General features: G+C 53.7%; 1 protein-coding gene across 1 annotated transcript in view; it reads left to right on the forward strand.

The window, feature by feature from the left end:
- Window positions 1-17,795, forward strand: part of DNAH1 (dynein axonemal heavy chain 1) — a 75,887-nt gene that overhangs the window by 19,524 nt on the left and 38,568 nt on the right. Inside the window, exons 9-22 of the mRNA XM_059389879.1 lie at window positions 6,004-6,161; window positions 7,160-7,371; window positions 8,030-8,328; window positions 9,694-9,844; window positions 10,784-10,977; window positions 11,072-11,297; window positions 11,766-11,885; window positions 12,260-12,342; window positions 13,456-13,597; window positions 13,997-14,152; window positions 14,535-14,733; window positions 14,814-15,067; window positions 15,626-15,838; window positions 17,340-17,504. Coding sequence (XP_059245862.1) covers window positions 6,004-6,161; window positions 7,160-7,371; window positions 8,030-8,328; window positions 9,694-9,844; window positions 10,784-10,977; window positions 11,072-11,297; window positions 11,766-11,885; window positions 12,260-12,342; window positions 13,456-13,597; window positions 13,997-14,152; window positions 14,535-14,733; window positions 14,814-15,067; window positions 15,626-15,838; window positions 17,340-17,504 — 2,572 coding nt within the window. The remainder of the gene's footprint in view (window positions 1-6,003; window positions 6,162-7,159; window positions 7,372-8,029; window positions 8,329-9,693; window positions 9,845-10,783; window positions 10,978-11,071; window positions 11,298-11,765; window positions 11,886-12,259; window positions 12,343-13,455; window positions 13,598-13,996; window positions 14,153-14,534; window positions 14,734-14,813; window positions 15,068-15,625; window positions 15,839-17,339; window positions 17,505-17,795) is intronic.

Here is a 17,795-nt window from a genome sequence, read left to right on the forward strand (position 1 = left end):
CCTGATATATTTTTGCCCATCCCTCCATTTTTTAGTCTTTCTGAGTTAATTTGTTTTAGAGAGGCCTCTTTTTTTTTTAAAGATTTATTTATTTATTTGACAGAGAGAGAGATCACAAGTAGACAGAGAGGCAGGCAGAGAGAGAGAGAGGGAAGCAGGCTCCCTGCTGAGCAAAGAGCCTGATGCGGGACTCCATCCCAGGACTCTGAGATCATGACCTGAGCTGAAGGCAGTGGCTTAACCCACTGAGCCACCCAGGCGCCCCTAGAGAGGCCTCTTTTATCAGCATATACTCAGGTCTTACTTTATGAGTCAAATTAAAAATCTTTTTCTTGTAATAAGTGAATTAAACTCATTCGTATTTATGGATAGAGCTGCTATGTTTGATCTCAATTCTCTTTCCTTCTTTACGTGATGTAGTTTCTTTTCTCTTTGACTTTTTAATTTCTTTATTATTTTTTTTAATATTTTATTTATTTATTTGGCAGAGAGAGAGAAAGAGAGAGCACAAGCAGAGGGAGAAGCAGGCAGAGGGAGAGGGAGAAGCAGGCTCCCCACGGAGCAAGGGATCCTGATGCAGGGCTTGATCCCAGGACCCTGGGACCATGACCTGAGTTGGAGGCAGATGCCTAATGGCTGAGCCACCTAGGCGTTCCATTACTTTCTTTTTTTAAAAAAGATTTTATTTTTAAATAATCTCTCCCCCCAACGTGGGGCTGGAACTCAACCCCGAGATTAAGAGTCCCATGATCTTCCAACTGAGCCAGCCAGGTACCCCTCACTTTTTAAAATTTCTTTCAGCATTTGGGCAGTTTTGTACCCTATTTTAGAGGTTTCTTTTGTAGTTAAGCCTTTTATAGTGCCCCATGTCCCCTGCTTTCTTATTTAACCTGTTAATATCTGCTTTGTCCATTTTTAGAGTTATCCTTCTACTCCCTTTGATGTCCTTTGTAATAATCCTGACTTTATTCTACTTTCCTCATCCCTTTCTCCTCCCATTAAAAAAAAAAAAAGATTTATTTAATTATTTTAGAGAGCACGAGCAAGGGGAGGGGCCAAAGAACAGGAAGAGGGAGAGAAGCAGCCTCCCTGCTGAGCACAGAGCCTTTTGCGGGGGCTTGATCCGAGGAGCCCACCCCCCAACCCAAATCATGACCTGAGCCGAAACCAAGAGTCAGTGGCTCAACCTCCTGAGCCACTCAGACGCCCCCTCCTCCCGTTTTTAGTTGCTTTTTTCTCCTTACTGTTTTAATGTAATATTCTTCATTCTCCTCTCTTTGTTTTATTTTTATTTTTTAAAAATAAATTTTAGTGATTGATTGATTGGATACTCTATGCCCAACATGGGGCTTGAACTCACAATCCTGATATCAAGAATTGTGCACTCCACCGACTGAACCAGCTGGTGCCCCATCTTTGTTTTAATCTTTTTTTTTTTTTTTTTAATTTATTTGACAGAGAGAAATCACAAGTAGATGGAGAGGCAGGCAGAGAGAGAGAGAGAAAGGGAAGCAGGCTCCCTGCTGAGCAGAGAGCCCGATGCCGGACTCAATCCCAGGACCCTGAGATCATGACCTGAGCCGAAGGCAGCGGCTCAACCCACTGAGCCACCCAGGCGCCCCTTTGTTTTAATCTTAAATCTACAATTAAGTTGACTGTGTATATCAGACTTTTTTCCTGAAGTTTCTCCTATCATCTTGCAGGGGAGGAAAGAACAATCCTCTTTCCTTATACTCTTCTAGGTTCTTGGCTGAGGCTCTGTAACAAAGACGGATTAGCAAGAGAACAGCTTACAAATTTATGTTTCCCTTGACATAGGAGCTTTTGTAAGGAAATGAACAGATTAAACCTATGCTGGGTTTGATGAAGGATGGAAGGCTGTGGGAACTGTGGCAAGACAGAAGGATATGAGCTAAGGGTAGTAAACTGAGGAAAACAGTGAGACCTCTTCACTGGGATTCCTCTTGGTGTCATTCCATCTTGGAGCTAAGGATGCCCTTTCCTCTCCGTATAAGGAGGACACGTCTCTCCTGAGGATCTTATGACCTGCTTCAGGGAAGCCGTGTCTCAAATTCCTTCAGTTTAAAACATTCAGTATGTGAAGGTGCCATTTTGGGGAAGTGTGTCCTGAATCCCATCAATCTCTTGGTTGGGTGAAGCTCTTCTTCTAGTAGATTCCTCACCAAGGGCTCAAGAGTATATTGTTCCTAGAATTCTTGCATGTTTAAAACTTGACAGACAGGGGCGCCTGGGTGGCTCAGTGGGTTAAGCCGCTGCCTTCGGCTCAGGTCATGATCTTAGGGTCCTGGGATCGAGCCCCGCATCAGGCTCTCTGCTCAGCAGGGAGCTTCCTCCCCTCTCTCTCTCTGCCTGCCTCTCTGCCTACTTGTGATCTCTCTCTGTCAAATAAATAAAATCTTAAAAAAAAAAAACTTGACAGACAACTTGATTCAATATAAAATTCTTGTTTCACACTGTTATTTCTTGAGGTTTTTTTTTTGTTGTTGTTTGTTTGTTTTGTTTTTAATGGTGCTCTTTTGTGGCCTTGCTTTGAATGTTGATTTTGAGAAGCCTGGTGCCAATCTAACTCCCCTTCCCTTGATTTTTCCCTTGATAAAAAATAAAAATAAATCAGTTGATTTTTTTTTTTTTTTTGGCTTGGGGGCCTTGGGTTTTTTTAAATTTGTTTTTAATCTTTAAAGTCTAATCATTTTACTAGAGTATGTCTCATACGAAGGCTCCTATGTCAAGGGAAACATAAATTTGTAAGCTGTTCTCTTGCTAATCCATCTTTGTTACAGAGCCTCAGCCAAGAACCTAGAATAGTATAAGAGGATTGTTCTTTCCTCCCCTGCAGTCAGTTTTATGTCATACTAGAGTATGATCATTCTAGGTCGGTTTTCATAAGTACCAAATGGGCCTTTTAAAAACATAAATTGAGATATTCTTTATTTCTAGAATTTTTCTTGGATTATAGTTTTAAATATTTGTTCTGTTCCATTTCCCTGTTTTTCTTTATCAGATTCCCTTATATTTCTCTATCTCATCTATCCTCTATCTTGTTTCTTCTTCTTTGTTTTTTTCTTTAAATTTTATTTAAGAGAGAGAGAACATGAGAGGGGAGAAGGTCAGAGGGAGAAGCAGACTCCCCACAGAGCTGGGAGCCTGATGTGGGACTTGATCCTGGGACTCTGGGATTATGACCTGAGTCGAAAGCAGTGGCTTAACCAACTGAGCCACCCAGGCTCCCCATATCTTGCTTCTTCTTTACCTATTTCTAATTTAACCATTTCTTCCCCTTTTTTTGTTTTTCCCCTCATTTTCATTTTCTTAGTTATATCCAGTTCTTTCTTCAACGTACTTTATTACATTTTTTATTTCACTCTGTTCTTCCTTATGCATCTCTTAATTTTGCCTCCATTCCAGAGATAATTTTGTTTCTTCAATTTTTCCCCTGAGTTCAATTAAATAGCTTTTGTTTCTTCCTGTTATTTGCTCACTTCTGTCTTTTGGTTGTGAAATTCCGATTCAAGGTGTTTTTCATATGCCCAAACACTTGTTTGAAGATATTTAGTTTGGTTTGAAGTGCTGTGCTAGTTTTCTTCTGCTTTGTCTCTGTTTTTTTATTTGAGGGTTGGATGAGAATTTTGTTCAGGTAGGTGGATATTCATTCCCTCTCTCTCTCTCTCTCTCTCTTTCTCTCTCAGTAGTGTCCTGCAAGGGTCGTCTACTTTCTCCCATTCAGTCCTTGGATGTGGGATGATTTACAAGATTCCTAATTCCAGAGCGCCCTCTTCTGTTAGGAGAGCAAACCATTTTTTTTCCTCTTTCTAAGTGGATAGGGGGGTGGGTGTGTGTGTGTGTGTGTGTGTGTGTGTGTGTGTCCGTCCGTCCGTCCATCTCCGTATGTTGGGGGAGAGGGGTTATCTTCCCAAGTTGTTTGTTTTTTCTTACCTTGCAGGACTCCAATTTTAAACTTTTGCTTTGTTCCCTTTCACCCTTCAATCTCCAAAGCGCTTCTTTTCTTTCACCTTCCCTCTCCTCTGTCATGAAGCCTTTCAAAGAATGTTACCGCGAATGAATGCACAGAAGTCCCGTCCTTGTCCAAGTGCTCTGAGTCTCCCAGACTCACAGTCAGTGTTTTCACAGTTAGGGTGGACTTTCTCTCTTTCTGACAGGACTTCAGACCAAGCTTGGGGCTACCCCTCTTTCCGCAGACTGACCCCATCTTCCATGCAGGCTGGCAGCAGAAGGGGGAGCTGCAGCTCGCTGGGAACTGACCATTGTTTTTCTACTTAAAGATAATGTGAAGTTTGGGCATTTCCTTTGTGCTGGGAGTGCTAATGGCTTGGGTTTGGTAGTGTTGTTTGTCCTGCCTTTTCTTTTTTTCTTCTTTCTCTCTGTCTTTCGGGAGCATCTGGGGAGGTTGGCATGGATGTGGCCATTCCCTTGGTTGACCAGAATTCCATTTCTCAGGTTTTATATCACTGAGAATGTTTTGGGCTCTTTATAACAAATACGCTGAGCTCAGATTGGCTTAGATAGCAGGCAAATGCACACAGCTTTGCTGATGACTAGAAATCAGATGCAGGACATGCCTGGCTCAGTGCGTGAGGCCTCTGTCTCTGGTGGAGGCTGGCTTCATCCCCAGGTGGATGGCAGCAACAGTTTCAGAAGCACAAAGTCCAGATTCCACTGGGTCCTGCCCTAGATTGGATTCCCTCGAAGCTGGGCCTGTTTAGGGTGATTCTTGTACAGATGATATATTGACAGAGTCCTCCCCAGAGACATCTAAGGGAGGTGGCAGGATGTAATGGAGGCAGGCTGCTGGGCAGAGGTGGCGTTTTAGGAGAAGTACAACCTCTGATCTCACAAGGAGCATGAAAAAGACCGCAGAACTTGTCCTGAGGAGGCTGGGATTGATTTTCTAGCTGTTTCAGTTGTTGATTTTAACTGGATCATGTTCCCATTCCTGAACCAATTAACAGTCTGATCTGTCTGATCACGATTCGCTTAGACAGGTGAGATGACCCCAAGCTGGGGCATGTCAATGTCCCCTAAGTCAAGTGAGAAAGGAGAGAGTCCTAGAACAGCAGGAAGATGCAATGAGGAGGAAGTGGGCGTCAGGCAGGCAAGCAAGTCTACCTCTTGTGCCAGGCACAGGGGCGCAGCAGCGAACACACCTACGAAGGGCCTGCCCTCATGGGCTTTCAGTCTGGCCAGGGAGACACACAAGGAGAAAGCAAGGTGATTTAGGGCTTTGACAGATACTCTGGAGACAAAGCAAGACAAGGGAATAGAGATGTCATGGAGGGAATCTCCGGTCAAGAGACTGCCTCACTGGGGTGGTAACATTTGAGCTGAGTGTTGGAAAAAGTAAGGAGAGAAGAAGATTCTGGCTGGGGGAACAACAGTGAATGAATGAAAAAATGCCCTCGGGCGGTCAGGATCATTGAGCCAGGGAGGCACTTTGGGGCACAAATGAGGCTGCCCTCATCTGGAGGGAACAGCGTATGCAAAGGCTCTGAGATGAGAGCTCAGAGTTCCTCCAGGAACCCAGGGGGCGCTGTCTGTGGCTGGAGCTGGGTTGGGGGTAGGGACAAGAAGGTGACCAGAGAGGAGAACTGGGAGGGGCTCGTCCCAAGAAGAGGTTTGGCTTATCCTAGGATGCAGGGGCCCAGGACGGATTTTTAGCAAGAGAAGGATGTGCTAAATTTGAGTTTTGTGGGGAGTGGACTGGAATGGGCAGGGATGGGTGCCTTGCTGGGCTGACACAGAGAATTGAGAAGCAAAACAGGCAGAGTTGGGGCGGGAGGGTTTGACACTTAAGAGGCAGGGGACAAGGGTGATGGAGGTTAGTGGCTGGGCCCAGGTGGGAGGTGAGCCCGTGAATCTGGAGGGGAAGCCCCAAACACATGCCCGTCGGTCGATGGCAGGACAGAGTGGGCCCCAGCCAGCCCACAGTGTGGGGGTGACTCCCCTGTCCCCCTTCCCCATTGGCAGGGTTCTGGAGCACCTCAGCAGCCTCTCCAGAGAGGTGAACCTGGACTATGAGCGCAGCATGAACAAAATCAACTTTGACCAGATTGTCTCCTCCAAGCCTGACACGTTCTCCTATGTGACCCTGCCTAAGAAGGAGGAGGAGAAGGTGCCCAGGCAAGGTGAGGGCGGCTGGACAAAAGCGGGCCCCAGGGCCATCTGCCTAGCCAGAGCCCTCCTGCCCTTCCTGTAAGGTGGTCTGTAAACCCAACACTCCCAGCACTTACCCTGCTGCCTCCCCAGCTGCCTAGGGCTTGGGGGAGTGGGTGGGGAGGTCCACGAAGGCTCTTCTGGGACACCTGGGTGGTGCAGTCAGTTGAGCATCTGATTCCTGATCTCAGCTCAGGTCATGATCTGAGTCATGAGATCCAGCCCCAAATTCGGCTCCATGGGCATGGAATTTGCTTAAAATGTTCTCTCTCCCTCTCCCTCTGCCCATCTCCCCATCCCCCTCTCTTAAAATAAATACATAAATAAAATCCAGTAGTCTGAGTAGCACAGAAGGAAGCAGGTCATGGGTTAGAGGACAGCAAGTGTTCAGAAGTGGACAGAAGGGCTCTGACGGTCTGAAGGACATTCGGCAGCAGGGGGCAGGTGACATTGGTACAGCCCCATTTGACCCATGGCAGACTGCGTCTCCAAGTAGGGACACGAGTTCCCCCAAGCCCTCCTTGCTTTAACTCTCCTGATGCCGGTGCATTTCATTTCCTAGACTTTGAGCTGCCACGTGTGGGAAGTGCCCAGGAAGCTGAGGTCAGGGGTGTGGACAGTGGGCACTCTGAGGGTCCTGGTGCCCACATCTCTTTTGCGTGGTGCTGGGTTATGTGCAGAGTGGGCAGGAGTGAAGGGGGAGAGGGCCTGTGGTTCTCATCTACTTCAAACGGGTCAGGGACGCAGAGGGGCCTGGAGGGGATCCACTTACCCCAGAGTGCGAAGCTGCAGGGCTGCGTTGGCAGGCTATGGGAAGAGAGGGGTCTGGGGTGGGTATCTCTTTTGGAGGGTGGGTGTCTCTTTGGAAGGAGACAGGAGTTGTATCTCTCCATCTCTACCTGTAGATCCCTCCTAATCCTTGGTGTGTCCCAGGCCAATCTGACCCTGCCCTCCGCCCCTACCCTTGCAGGGCTGGTGAGTGTTCCCAACTACCCCTTCCGGGAGCAGAAGGAAGACTTCACCTTTGTGTCCCTGCTTACACGGCCAGAGGTCATCATGGCCCTCAGCAAGGTGCGGGCTGAATGCAACAAGGTGATGGGCATGTCCCTGTTCCACTCAAACCTCTCCAAGTACAGCCGCCTGGAGGAGTTCGAGCAGATTCAGTCCCAGACCTTCTCACAGGTGCGTGGGCATCCGGGGCTTGGAGGGCCACACACAGGCTGGAGCCTTGGAGCTGAATGGCCAGCAGTGAGGCTGTAAGCTCCTGTTTTTAAACCTAGACCTTGTGGGAGGGTGGGGGTTGCCCAGGGGGATGGCTCATCCCAGAGAGGAGAAGAGAGGAGACCCAGGGTAGGCTCCCTTTCCGGTCACTTTCCATCCAACCCTGGCAGCTTCTGAAGCAGACCCCTTGTCTTAGAAAGGATAACAGGAAGTCCACATAGCTGCTAAGGATGGGGGTGTGAGGGAAGAAGGGTATAGCCTTGTGGGAGACCATCACCAGGTACTCCAGGAAAAAAGCTCCCCGTTCCTGTTTCACTCCGTGTGTGTCTCTGCTCATTGGCTGTGTCTCCATCTCTCTGTCTCTCCCTTAGCTGGGGGAAAAGCCCTGCTTCTGCTGCCCCTCCGCCCTCCTTCCCCTAGAGGAGCTCTGGTCCCCAGGATCACGGGAGGGTGTTGGTTGTGGGGCTCGGCAGTCAGTTGGGGCTGCGGGAGGTCCTTCCCTGGCCATCTGGGTCCTGAGGCTGCCCCAGCACCCTGGTGTATAGGGTCCCTGAGTGTGGTGGCTGTGGGCAGAAGGTTCCCAGGGGCCCCCACCTGATGCCGCCCATGGCCATTCCAGGTGCAGATGTTCCTGAAGGACAGCTGGATCAGCACGCTCAAGGTGGCCATGCGGAGCAGCCTGCGGGACATGAGCAAGGGCTGGTACAACCTCTATGAAACCAGCTGGGAGGTGTACCTCATGTCGAAACTGCGCAAGCTCATGGAGCTGCTCAAGTACATGCTGCAGGACACGCTGCGCTTCCTGGTGCAGGACTCGCTGGCCAGCTTCTCGCAGTTCATCAGCGACGCCTGCTGCAGCGTGCTGGACTGCCCCGACCACATGGTCTGGGGTGACGACCTCATCAACAGCCCCTACAGGTGGGGCTGGCCGAGCGCAGGCACTGGGTGGCCAGACAGGCAGGGGTGGGGGGAATGGGGCAGCCGGGACCAGGGTGCCCAGCACCGCCAGGTCTTGGATGGCAGGGAGAGCCCGGCCCTGGCCCTGGTGGCCAGGGATTGTCCCACCAGCTCTGACTTGCACATCTCTAGGTGGCCTTCATTTTCTCCATCAGTCCCTGAGTTACTCAGTCAAAAGAAATATTCTTTGAGCACTTGCCATGGACCAGGTGGAGCTCTAGCGGAAGCAGAGAGGCAGGACTCCTGCTCTCATGGGGGACAGGCAGCAAGCCAGTGAATCAATAGATGGTCACTGCCAATGTTTGCATGGGCTGTGACAGACCAGGGTGGGACAGGGGACTCTGCCAGGGGGTCAGGGTCCTCTAAGTCAAGACCTGAGATTGAGAGGAAAGCAGCCAAGGAGATGTGAGGGGGAGGCACTGGGCTGAAGGCCCAGCACAGGCAGAGGCTCAGAGGGGAGGAAGACCTTAGGGCTGTCAAGGGTGGAAGGGCCAGCAGCTATGGCTGGAGTGGGGGAGGGCTGGTCAGGACAATATGGGAGAGGTCGCAGGGACAGGCCAGATCAAAGAACCTCTTGGGGTCACAGTCGGGGGCTAGATTTATTCTAAGTGTGTTCAGCAGCCATTAGAGGGGAGTTACACCCTCATTAAACAAAGCTCTGGATTTGTGGGAACAAGTGAGGCAGAAGGCAAGTCAGACCAAGTTTTCTGCCATTGTCTAGAAAAAGGATGATGTGATTGGGACTCGGGAGGGGTGCAGATTTGGGGTAGTGCCTGAGTGGCAGTGCTATGGGCCTGGCAGCAAGAGGAGGGGAAGTGGGAGGAGGGGAGGGGAGGAGACAGGCTGACTCCTGTGGTCCACCGCTAGCACCGAGCCCTGAGGGGAGCTGTGTTTGAGATGCCCATAAAGGCAGGTGGGTGATGGATGGCAATCCAGAGTGCAGCAGAGAGGACTGGCTGGGAAGCTTGAGGGTTGCTGGCGTGTAGTGGGCATCTGAAGTCAAAGATGGTGCCCTCCCGGGGAGAGCGTGGGTGCCGCAAGGACCCAGGGTCTGGCTGGCCTGCCCTGATGACCTCAGGACCGCCTGGTGGTGGTCCTCCCTCTTCCCGGTACCTGTGGACCTCTGGGCAAGTGGCAGAGATGGATTAATCTTTGGCTGCTCTGTGTTTTTCCGGTAACTTAGAGATTTCTAGAAGGAGGGAGGAGACAATTTTCATGCATGGAGAAGCTTGAGAACCATTGGGCTGGCAGGGAGGGCAGAGGGCTAGATATGCTGCACACAGGCCTCCTTGGGCGCCTACCCACAGTCAGCCTATCACCCGACAGGCCCCGGAAAAATCCCCTCTTCATTGTGGACCTGGTGCTGGATAGCTCAGGGGTGCACTACAGCACACCACTGGAGAATTTTGAGACATCTCTGCTCAACCTCTTTGACAAGGGCATCCTGTCCACGCATGCGGTGCCCCAGCTGGAGAAGGTAGGCCACAGCTCAAGGCCCAAGGCATCTGCTGGCTTGGCTGCTTGGGGCTACCCAGCCACAGGCCAATGGGATTAGGGCAGTTCTACTTGATTTCAGGCCTCCTGCCTGGCCAGCAGAGTGCTCAGACCTTCAATGTTTGAAGGACTCCCTTAATCCTCACCACAAGCTGTGCTGGGAACCCTTAGCATCCCCATTTTGTCATGCCCCAAGAGGGCACAGAACGACCAAGTGTCAGACCTGCGACTCGAACCGGGCTCATTCTCCACCCCTGCCACAGCTGTTCTGGCCCCGATTCCACTCTCTTGATCCCACCCAGCTCCCTGCCTCTCTCTCCAGCTAAGATGTGGACAAAGACTGACTGTCACACTCAGGACCTCTTGCCAGAAGTCTCCACTCATCACACACCCGGTTACATCTCACTCCTCCCGGCCCAAGAGCTCCTGGAACTAGTCCCCTCTTGTCTTCCTTACTGGGTAGCCAGAGCCATCAGTGACCCAGTGGCCTTGTCTGCTCCTTTCCTGGGCTCTGCACCGAGTCAGGCCCGGGTAGAGGAAGACACCGCCCTTGGGTGGGGCTCCGGGGACTTCAGCCCTATCTTAGTCCACAGGGTGCTGGCAGACACCACAGCAAACCCTCTTCCATACCCTCCCCACACTGTCTATGACTAGCCACACAGCTGCCCCTGACCCCCACTGCGCTGTCTGTGATTGGTCACACTGCTGCCTTGATTCCCACCACGCCGTCTGTGATTGGTCACCCTGCTGCTCCGACCCTCCCCACGCTGTCTGCGATTGGTCACACTGCTGCGCACAGCCCCCACCGCGCTGCCTGTGATTGGCCACACTTCTGCCTGCTCTGGCTTCGGATCCCATCTCTAACCCCTCTGCCTGAGCCCTGTGGCTCATCCAGCTCTTCCCCCTGCCTTTGGTTCTGCAGCTGGTGATGGAGGACATCTTTATCAGCGGCGACCCCCTACTGGAGTCCGTGGGGCTCCACGAGCCACTGGTGGAGGAGCTGCGGGCCATCATAGCCAATGCTGTGCGCAAGGCCATGATCCCACTGCAGGCTTACGCTAGGGAGTACCAAAAGTATTTGGAGCTGAACAACAACGACATTGCCACCTTCCTCAAGTGCGTGTGTACATCTGAGGGCGTCTGGGTGTCGGTGTGACCCCTGGCCACCCACTTACACCCTCTGCCCCTCCTGTGTGTCCACCGTCCACAGAGACTACCAGACGCATTGCCCGACAGCCTCGGAAGTACGGGAGGTGGTGCTCACCCACCTTCAGGAAAAAGAGATCCTGGACAACTCGCTGCCCAGCAGTATCATCATTGGGCCCTTCTACATCAATGTCGAGAACGTCAAGCAGAGCCTGTCCAAGAAGCGCAAGGCCCTGGCCACTTCCATGCTGGACATCCTGGCCAAGAACCTGCACAAGGAGGTGGACAGTGTAAGTGCCCAGCCACTGACATGCATTCACTCTCGAATCCTCGGTGAGCTCCCATGAATAAGGAAGGTGTCCCTAGGGAGGGTGAGGGCTGTCTGCAGATGCCCAGGCCAATGGAAGAATCTGCCTTGACCCCCAGCCTGTTTAAGGGGAGCTGTCCCATATGGAAGGTCTAAGGAAATAGGGGCTACTATCTCTTTCCCTAGACTTGGAAAGACCTGGGAATCTCTCCCAAAGATGGGCCAGTTCATGGAGCGGGGCGTGTGCCGGTAGGCTTAGAAGTCCCATGCATGTGTTGGCTGGGCGCAGGAAGCTAGGGAGGCCTCAGCTCCCCAGCAAGTCAGCTGCAGGATGTGGTAGGGTGGGGGCGGTTACCTGTCAGGAGACACTGGGATCCAAGAAGGAGGAGCAGGCCCCAGGAAAGGACAGGGCGGGTACACGGCCTCGCTAGTGCCCTCCGCCCCTCGCCAGATCTGTGAGGAGTTTCGCAGTATCAGCCGCAAGATCTATGAGAAGCCCAACAGCATCGAGGAGCTGGCTGAACTTCGCGAGTGGATGAAGGGCATCCCTGATAAGCTGGGGGGGCTAGAGGTGAGATGGGTATAAGGGGGACCAGGGGCTGGGCCTAGGGACAGACAGCGGCTGGGAGATGAGGAGCCAGGAAGCTAGAGGAGAGGGAGACACAGAGGATAAGGGGCTTGGGAGGTTACAAGACTGGGTGCATGGTGGAAGTTCAGAGCCATGCTATCTGGGAGGCCAGGAGCGTGGGAGGTATAGGACGGGGCCTGGCAGTGGGAGGTGTGGCAGCCTTGGCCTTTGGAGCCCTGAGCCCAGTGCTGGCCGTGGATCCTGCGCCTCTTCCCTCACCCCAGTCCTCCCTCTGTGGAAGAGAGCCACCTTTCCTTAGTGCTCAGCCCCTTTGGGGGTCCCACACATGCAGCTGTCATTACCACCTGTCCGTGCAGGAGCGGATCGTGAAGGTCATGGATGACTACCAGGTCATGGACGAATTCTTTTACAACCTCAGCACAGAGGATTTCAACGACAAGTGAGTGGGAACTTGGTCCCCCTCCCAGAGTGGGGGTCAAAGAGGTGCTGTGACACATGACACATGGCTGTGTGTTCACACCAGAAATGTCACCCAAGATGTCTGAGACCGTGGCTCCACATGGGCCAGGGCCAGGTGGTTGGTGGTGCAGAAGGAAATCACAGGAGCCTCTTGATCTAGGGCCCCTGCTGCCCCCTAACCCTGTCTCCATTCTCTAAAACATTGTCAGCCTGACACACACATGTTCACACAGGCCTGGAATCCCCTTTGTGGGAGGGGCCCTTTGGGATTCTTGGGAGCATGGAGAGCAGACAAAGCTATCCTGGTGATCAGTGGGGAGCAGCACTTGTCCCCACCCAGCTCAAGAGCCTTCTGAGAAACAGCCTTAGGTTGGGACTGCCTTGCCGAGGCCTCCAGAACCCCTTGCCCACTCTGCCTCACAGGCCTGGGGGGCCTTCAGAATGTTGAGGCCTGGAAGAGGTTGGCGCTGTCTCCTGGGATCCCTGCCAAGAGCCCCAAGGCACTGGCTTTACAGGGCATCCTGGTACTCAGGCTGGACCTCCCCTAGGGTCAGCATTCCTAGGCCAGATGCAGGCAGAATCCCCAAATTCTACAGAGTCCCCCCATTAGCCAGCAAAGGGAGTCAGTCTGATATGAAGGATGCTGGCCTGGTGGCCTTGTTGGTCACCATGGAAGTGCAGACCACAGGCCACTGCTTTGCCTAATGGGAGGTGAGGCACCTCCAGACCCCGGAATGTAAGTGGGGGGAGTCTAGCATTACCTCTCTCATTTCCGACATTGTTCCCTGTCTTGCCCCGTCATTGCACTGGGCACCATGGGCCAGCATCTCCCTGGATGCCCACCACAGCTCCCAGACCGCAGGGAGGGACGGCCTCCCCAGCCAGGCAGGCCCACATCCTGACCCTGATGGTGGCAGGGGCTGCCTCCAGCTCACTTCCACTTCCTGGTTGCTTGGCTGTGACTGGTTCCAGCTGCCGCCTGGATTCCCCCAATCTCCCCCTCACCCTGGGTGCCCCTGCCTGGCCAGGCCACCCCATGATTTCATCTGCGGCCCCCCCCCCCCCCACCCAATGCCCACCCCATCCTCTCCAGGTGGGCTGCCAGCAACTGGCCTTCTAAGATCCTTGGGCAGATAGAGATGGTACAGCAGCAGCACACAGAAGATGAGGAGAAGTTCCACAAAATCCAGATTATGGATCAGAACAACTTCCAGGAGAAGCTGGAAGGGCTGCAGGTGGGGCTGGTTCAGGGCTCCGCTACACCTCACTCCCCACCATGCGCTCTGGGGCCAGGCCTGGCTTCAGGCATGCAGCAAGGGCTGTGGGGATGTTTGGTGGGTGAACTGGTGGGTGGATGAACAAATGGCTGGGGGTGCCTGGGCAGCAAGCTCCAGAAAATTCAGGGTTATAAAGGGTCCCAGCTCTTCCATGGTGTCCTCGGAGCCCCGATAGGTGAAAAAATGGGCACAGTGTTAAGGATGCTGGGTCGCCCTCTGACCTTGCTATGTCAAAGGGACAATCAGCATGCCTGTGATTGGCCAGGAACCCACTTACTCCAGGAGAAGAAAATGCCCTCAGAATGGGGAGGTGTTGGGGCCCTGGAGGCGTCTGACCCCGTGCTCCTTGGCCCACAGCTGGTGGTGGCTGGCTTCTCCACGCACGTGGAGATTGCACGAGCACACGAGATTGCCAATGAGGTGCGGCGGGTCAAGAAGCAGCTGAAGGACTGCCAGCAGCTGGCCATGCTCTACAATAACCGGGAGCGCATCTTCGGCTTGCCCGTCACTAATGTAGGCCTCCTCGGGGGACGCCGCCCCCTAAGCCCCACAGCTTGAGGAAGATCCCGTGGCATTCGTGGCCATATCTGAACCTAGCTCCTGGCTGGCAGGGCCCTGAATTTGAAGGGTGGGACTGAGCAGGCTGCAGAACAACTCCCTAGTCCCAGCCCTCCAGGCGAGGAGACTGGCTGGAATCAGGCAGGAGGCCTCGCAGAGCTACCCGGAGCCCATGTGCGGTGGGGGAAGGAAGGCCAGGCCAGGGCTCATGGGGACAGGAGCAGGAACGGCATCCAGGAGCAAGGAATGGGAGAGGACCCGGCCCAAGAAGGAGCAGTGAGTGTGCAGAGAGCCCGGGAAGCACTCCCGGACAGCCCTGATTGCTCTGTCCCCACAGTACGACAAACTCTCCCGGATGGTGAAGGAGTTCCAGCCCTACCTGGACCTTTGGACCACGGCCTCTGACTGGCTGCGCTGGTCAGAGAGTTGGATGAATGACCCCCTGTCGGCCATCGATGCCGAGCAGCTGGAGAAGAACGTCATCGAGTCCTTCAAGACCATGCACAAGTGTGTGAAGCAGTTCAAGGACATACCAGGTAGGCAGCCAAGCCAGCCTGTCTCCTCTTTCCTTGCCTGAGCTGGCCGCCTCTCACACCTGCCTGTCCCGCCCCGGCAGCCTGCCAGGACGTGGCCTTAGACATCAGGGCCCGCATCGAGGAGTTCAAGCCCTACATCCCGCTGATCCAGGGGCTGCGCAACCCTGGCATGCGGAACCGCCACTGGGAGGTGCTGTCCAATGAGATCAACATTAACGTCAGGCCCAAGGCCAACCTGACCTTCGCTCGCTGCCTCGAGATGAACCTGCAGGACCACATCGAGAGTATCAGCAAGGTGGCTGAGGTGGCTGGCAAGGAGTACGCCATTGAGCAGGTGTGTGGCCTCCAGGGGACCCACCCAGCCCCACGGCCTGGGAGGAGGACACTACTGGGCCCCATCCCCGGGGTCATTCCCCAGGCTCGGGGGTTGAGGTGCATTCTGTTCAGTGGGTTAGTCATGGATGTAAAGTGCTTGGTGCAATGTTCACCATCCCTGTCATTACTCAGTCGGCCCAGGGAGGAGCTGATAGTATTACCCTCATTTAACAGATGAATAAATTAAGGCTCAGAGAGGTTCAGCAACTGTCCCGTGTGACATAGCCAGTAAGGGCTCGAACTGGAACCAGAGCTTCTAACCAGCACCTCAGTTGCCTCCCAGCGTAGGTGTGTATGCTGTTCATGGGCAGCACGTGTGATGAGTACCAGCCAACCTTGAATTCAGACAAGGTCCCACGGGGGATTTGGTGGCCAGACCACTGGGAAGTATTTGCCGGACAGCCGTAGTCATGGCTGTGCAGAGCCTGCTCTTCCCTGTCCAGTGCTGGTCATACAGCACATGGGCCAGCACCTTCCCGGGACCCCGCCTTGACTTGCCCCCCACCCCCAACACTAGGCACTGGACAAGATGGAGAAGGAGTGGTCAACCATCCTGTTCAATGTGCTGCCGTACAAGGAGACAGACACCTATATCCTCAAGAGCCCGGACGAGGCCTCGCAGCTGCTTGATGACCACATTGTCATGACGCAGAGCATGTCTTTCTCGCCCTACAAGAAGCCCTTCGAGCAGCGCATCAACTCCTGGGAGAACAAGTTGAAGCTGACCCAGGTGGGCCCTTGCTGTCCTCACATACTCCTCCCCATCCTTCACATAGGCAGCCCTTTAAGGTGTCTGGGTGGGCGGTGCCCTTTAAGGGTCGAAGGGGGGGTGCCTCACCCAGGTCTGTGGGCTCCTCCATCTCTGGAAGGCCCCTCCTGCAGGGCAGAGCGTCAAGGGTGAGACTCTCCATCTCTGAGACTTGGCTACCGGAGGAAGTGATTCTGGATGTGAGGGTGGGGCTGTGTGTGGTCCAGTGCTGCAGCTGGGGAAGGGCAGGAGATACTCGGTCTTGGGACCACTAGGACCTCCGGTCTCAGAAATTTCTGGGCTGGATACGGCAAGGCCCTGAGGCTCCTCAGGGCTGTCTGCTCTGCTCTGAGCCTCTCATTTCTCTCTTACGTGAAGCTGGCGCGGGTTGAAGGGGCCTGGGCACTGGGTACTGCCCCTCTTGACGGCTGTCTGTTGAGCCTTGGAGGATTATCCTGAGGTTAGGCCTACTGGTGTGTTTCTTACAGTCCCTTCCCTGGGGCCTTTCTGGGAGCTGCTGAGGAACCTCCAGTAAAGGCCAGCAGCCAAGTGAGGAGGGCTTATGTGTATGCTCCTTGGATCACCCAGAGATGTTTGACTTGGTCAGCATTGTCCCTGGGTCTCTGCCTTTGCTCACACTGCCCCCTACCCCTGGAGTTCCATCTCTTCCTGCCATCTCCAAGGCTCAGCGTCCAGCAGCCCTCACTGACTTTCCCTCATCTACCAGCAAGGTGGCCCTTGGTACCTCTTACAAAGCCCATCACACATGCTGGGCCCTTAATGACTAGGGGCAGAGCTGGCTATTTCGTGGGCTGTGGGCCCCTTAAGTGCAGGAACCACATCCTGCTTCCCTGTTTTTCTGGATGCCCACATGGGCGTAGCCCGGGCCTGGAACGGAACTGGCTGAAGTACACATCACTCGAGGGAGGGAATGAATGAATGAATGAAGAGTTTGCACTGATGGGAAAAGAGAAAAATGCATAGAGAGGAGTTTGAAGATAGAAGGAGAAAGCGGCTGGTTTTGGAGGTATCTTGCTCTTGGACTGATGTTCAGAGAGTCTTTTAGGGATCTCGAGCTCAAATCCCAGTACACCTCAGAGACTCCTGGGATCACGGACCCAAAAGTCCTCCCAGAAAAGAGGACTGGTTTGGTCTCCTTGCACTGGGCTCTCCTCTGTGACTGCAGCACTCGCTGGTGTGAGGGTGGTTTTCTCGTAGGGAAGAGCGGCTCCGCTGGGTCTGTTGGAGGCTCAGGGGTCCTGGGGGCATTCGGGCTTCTCTAGAAGCCAGGGCCTCTGTGTAGCCTTGGATCCCTGGAGCCGTGGCTGGCAGGGTCACGTGGAAATCACCCCCTCCCCCCCCGTGGACACTGGCTCTGCTGTCCAGGGCTCTGCCCAGCACTCCATGGTCTGGTGAGATCTCCAGGTCAGCGGGACAGGACCTAACGTGGACCCCAGGCGCTGACGGTCCCCGCCCTGCCCAGGAGGTGCTGGAGGAGTGGCTGAACTGTCAGCGGGCCTGGCTCTACTTGGAGCCCATCTTCAGCTCGGAGGACATCAATCGGCAGTTGCCTGTGGAGAGCAAGCGCTACCAGACAATGGAGCGGATCTGGAGGAAGATCATGAAGAACGCCTACGAGAACCGTGAGGCGAGCTCGCGTGGGGCCGGGAGGGGGTGCTGGGGACCGCCGAGACCCCCAGTCACATTGTTGGCAGCCTCCTGGCCTCTCCTCTCCCTGAACAAGCAAGACTGAAGGACAAGTCCGAGGCCCGTGTCCCTTTGAGGGGACTCCCCAGTCTTGAGAGAGATTCCTCAGAAACACGGTAGTCAGTTTTCCCCTTGAAGATTTAGTCTCCATTAAGATTTTTTTAAAAAGATTTTATTTATTTATATGGAAGAGAGAGCAAGGAGGGGAGGAGGAGAGAGGGAGAGGGACAAG

Source organism: Mustela nigripes, chromosome 2 (genome assembly GCF_022355385.1).
Source record: "Mustela nigripes isolate SB6536 chromosome 2, MUSNIG.SB6536, whole genome shotgun sequence".
Lineage (NCBI taxonomy): Eukaryota > Metazoa > Chordata > Mammalia > Carnivora > Mustelidae > Mustela > Mustela nigripes.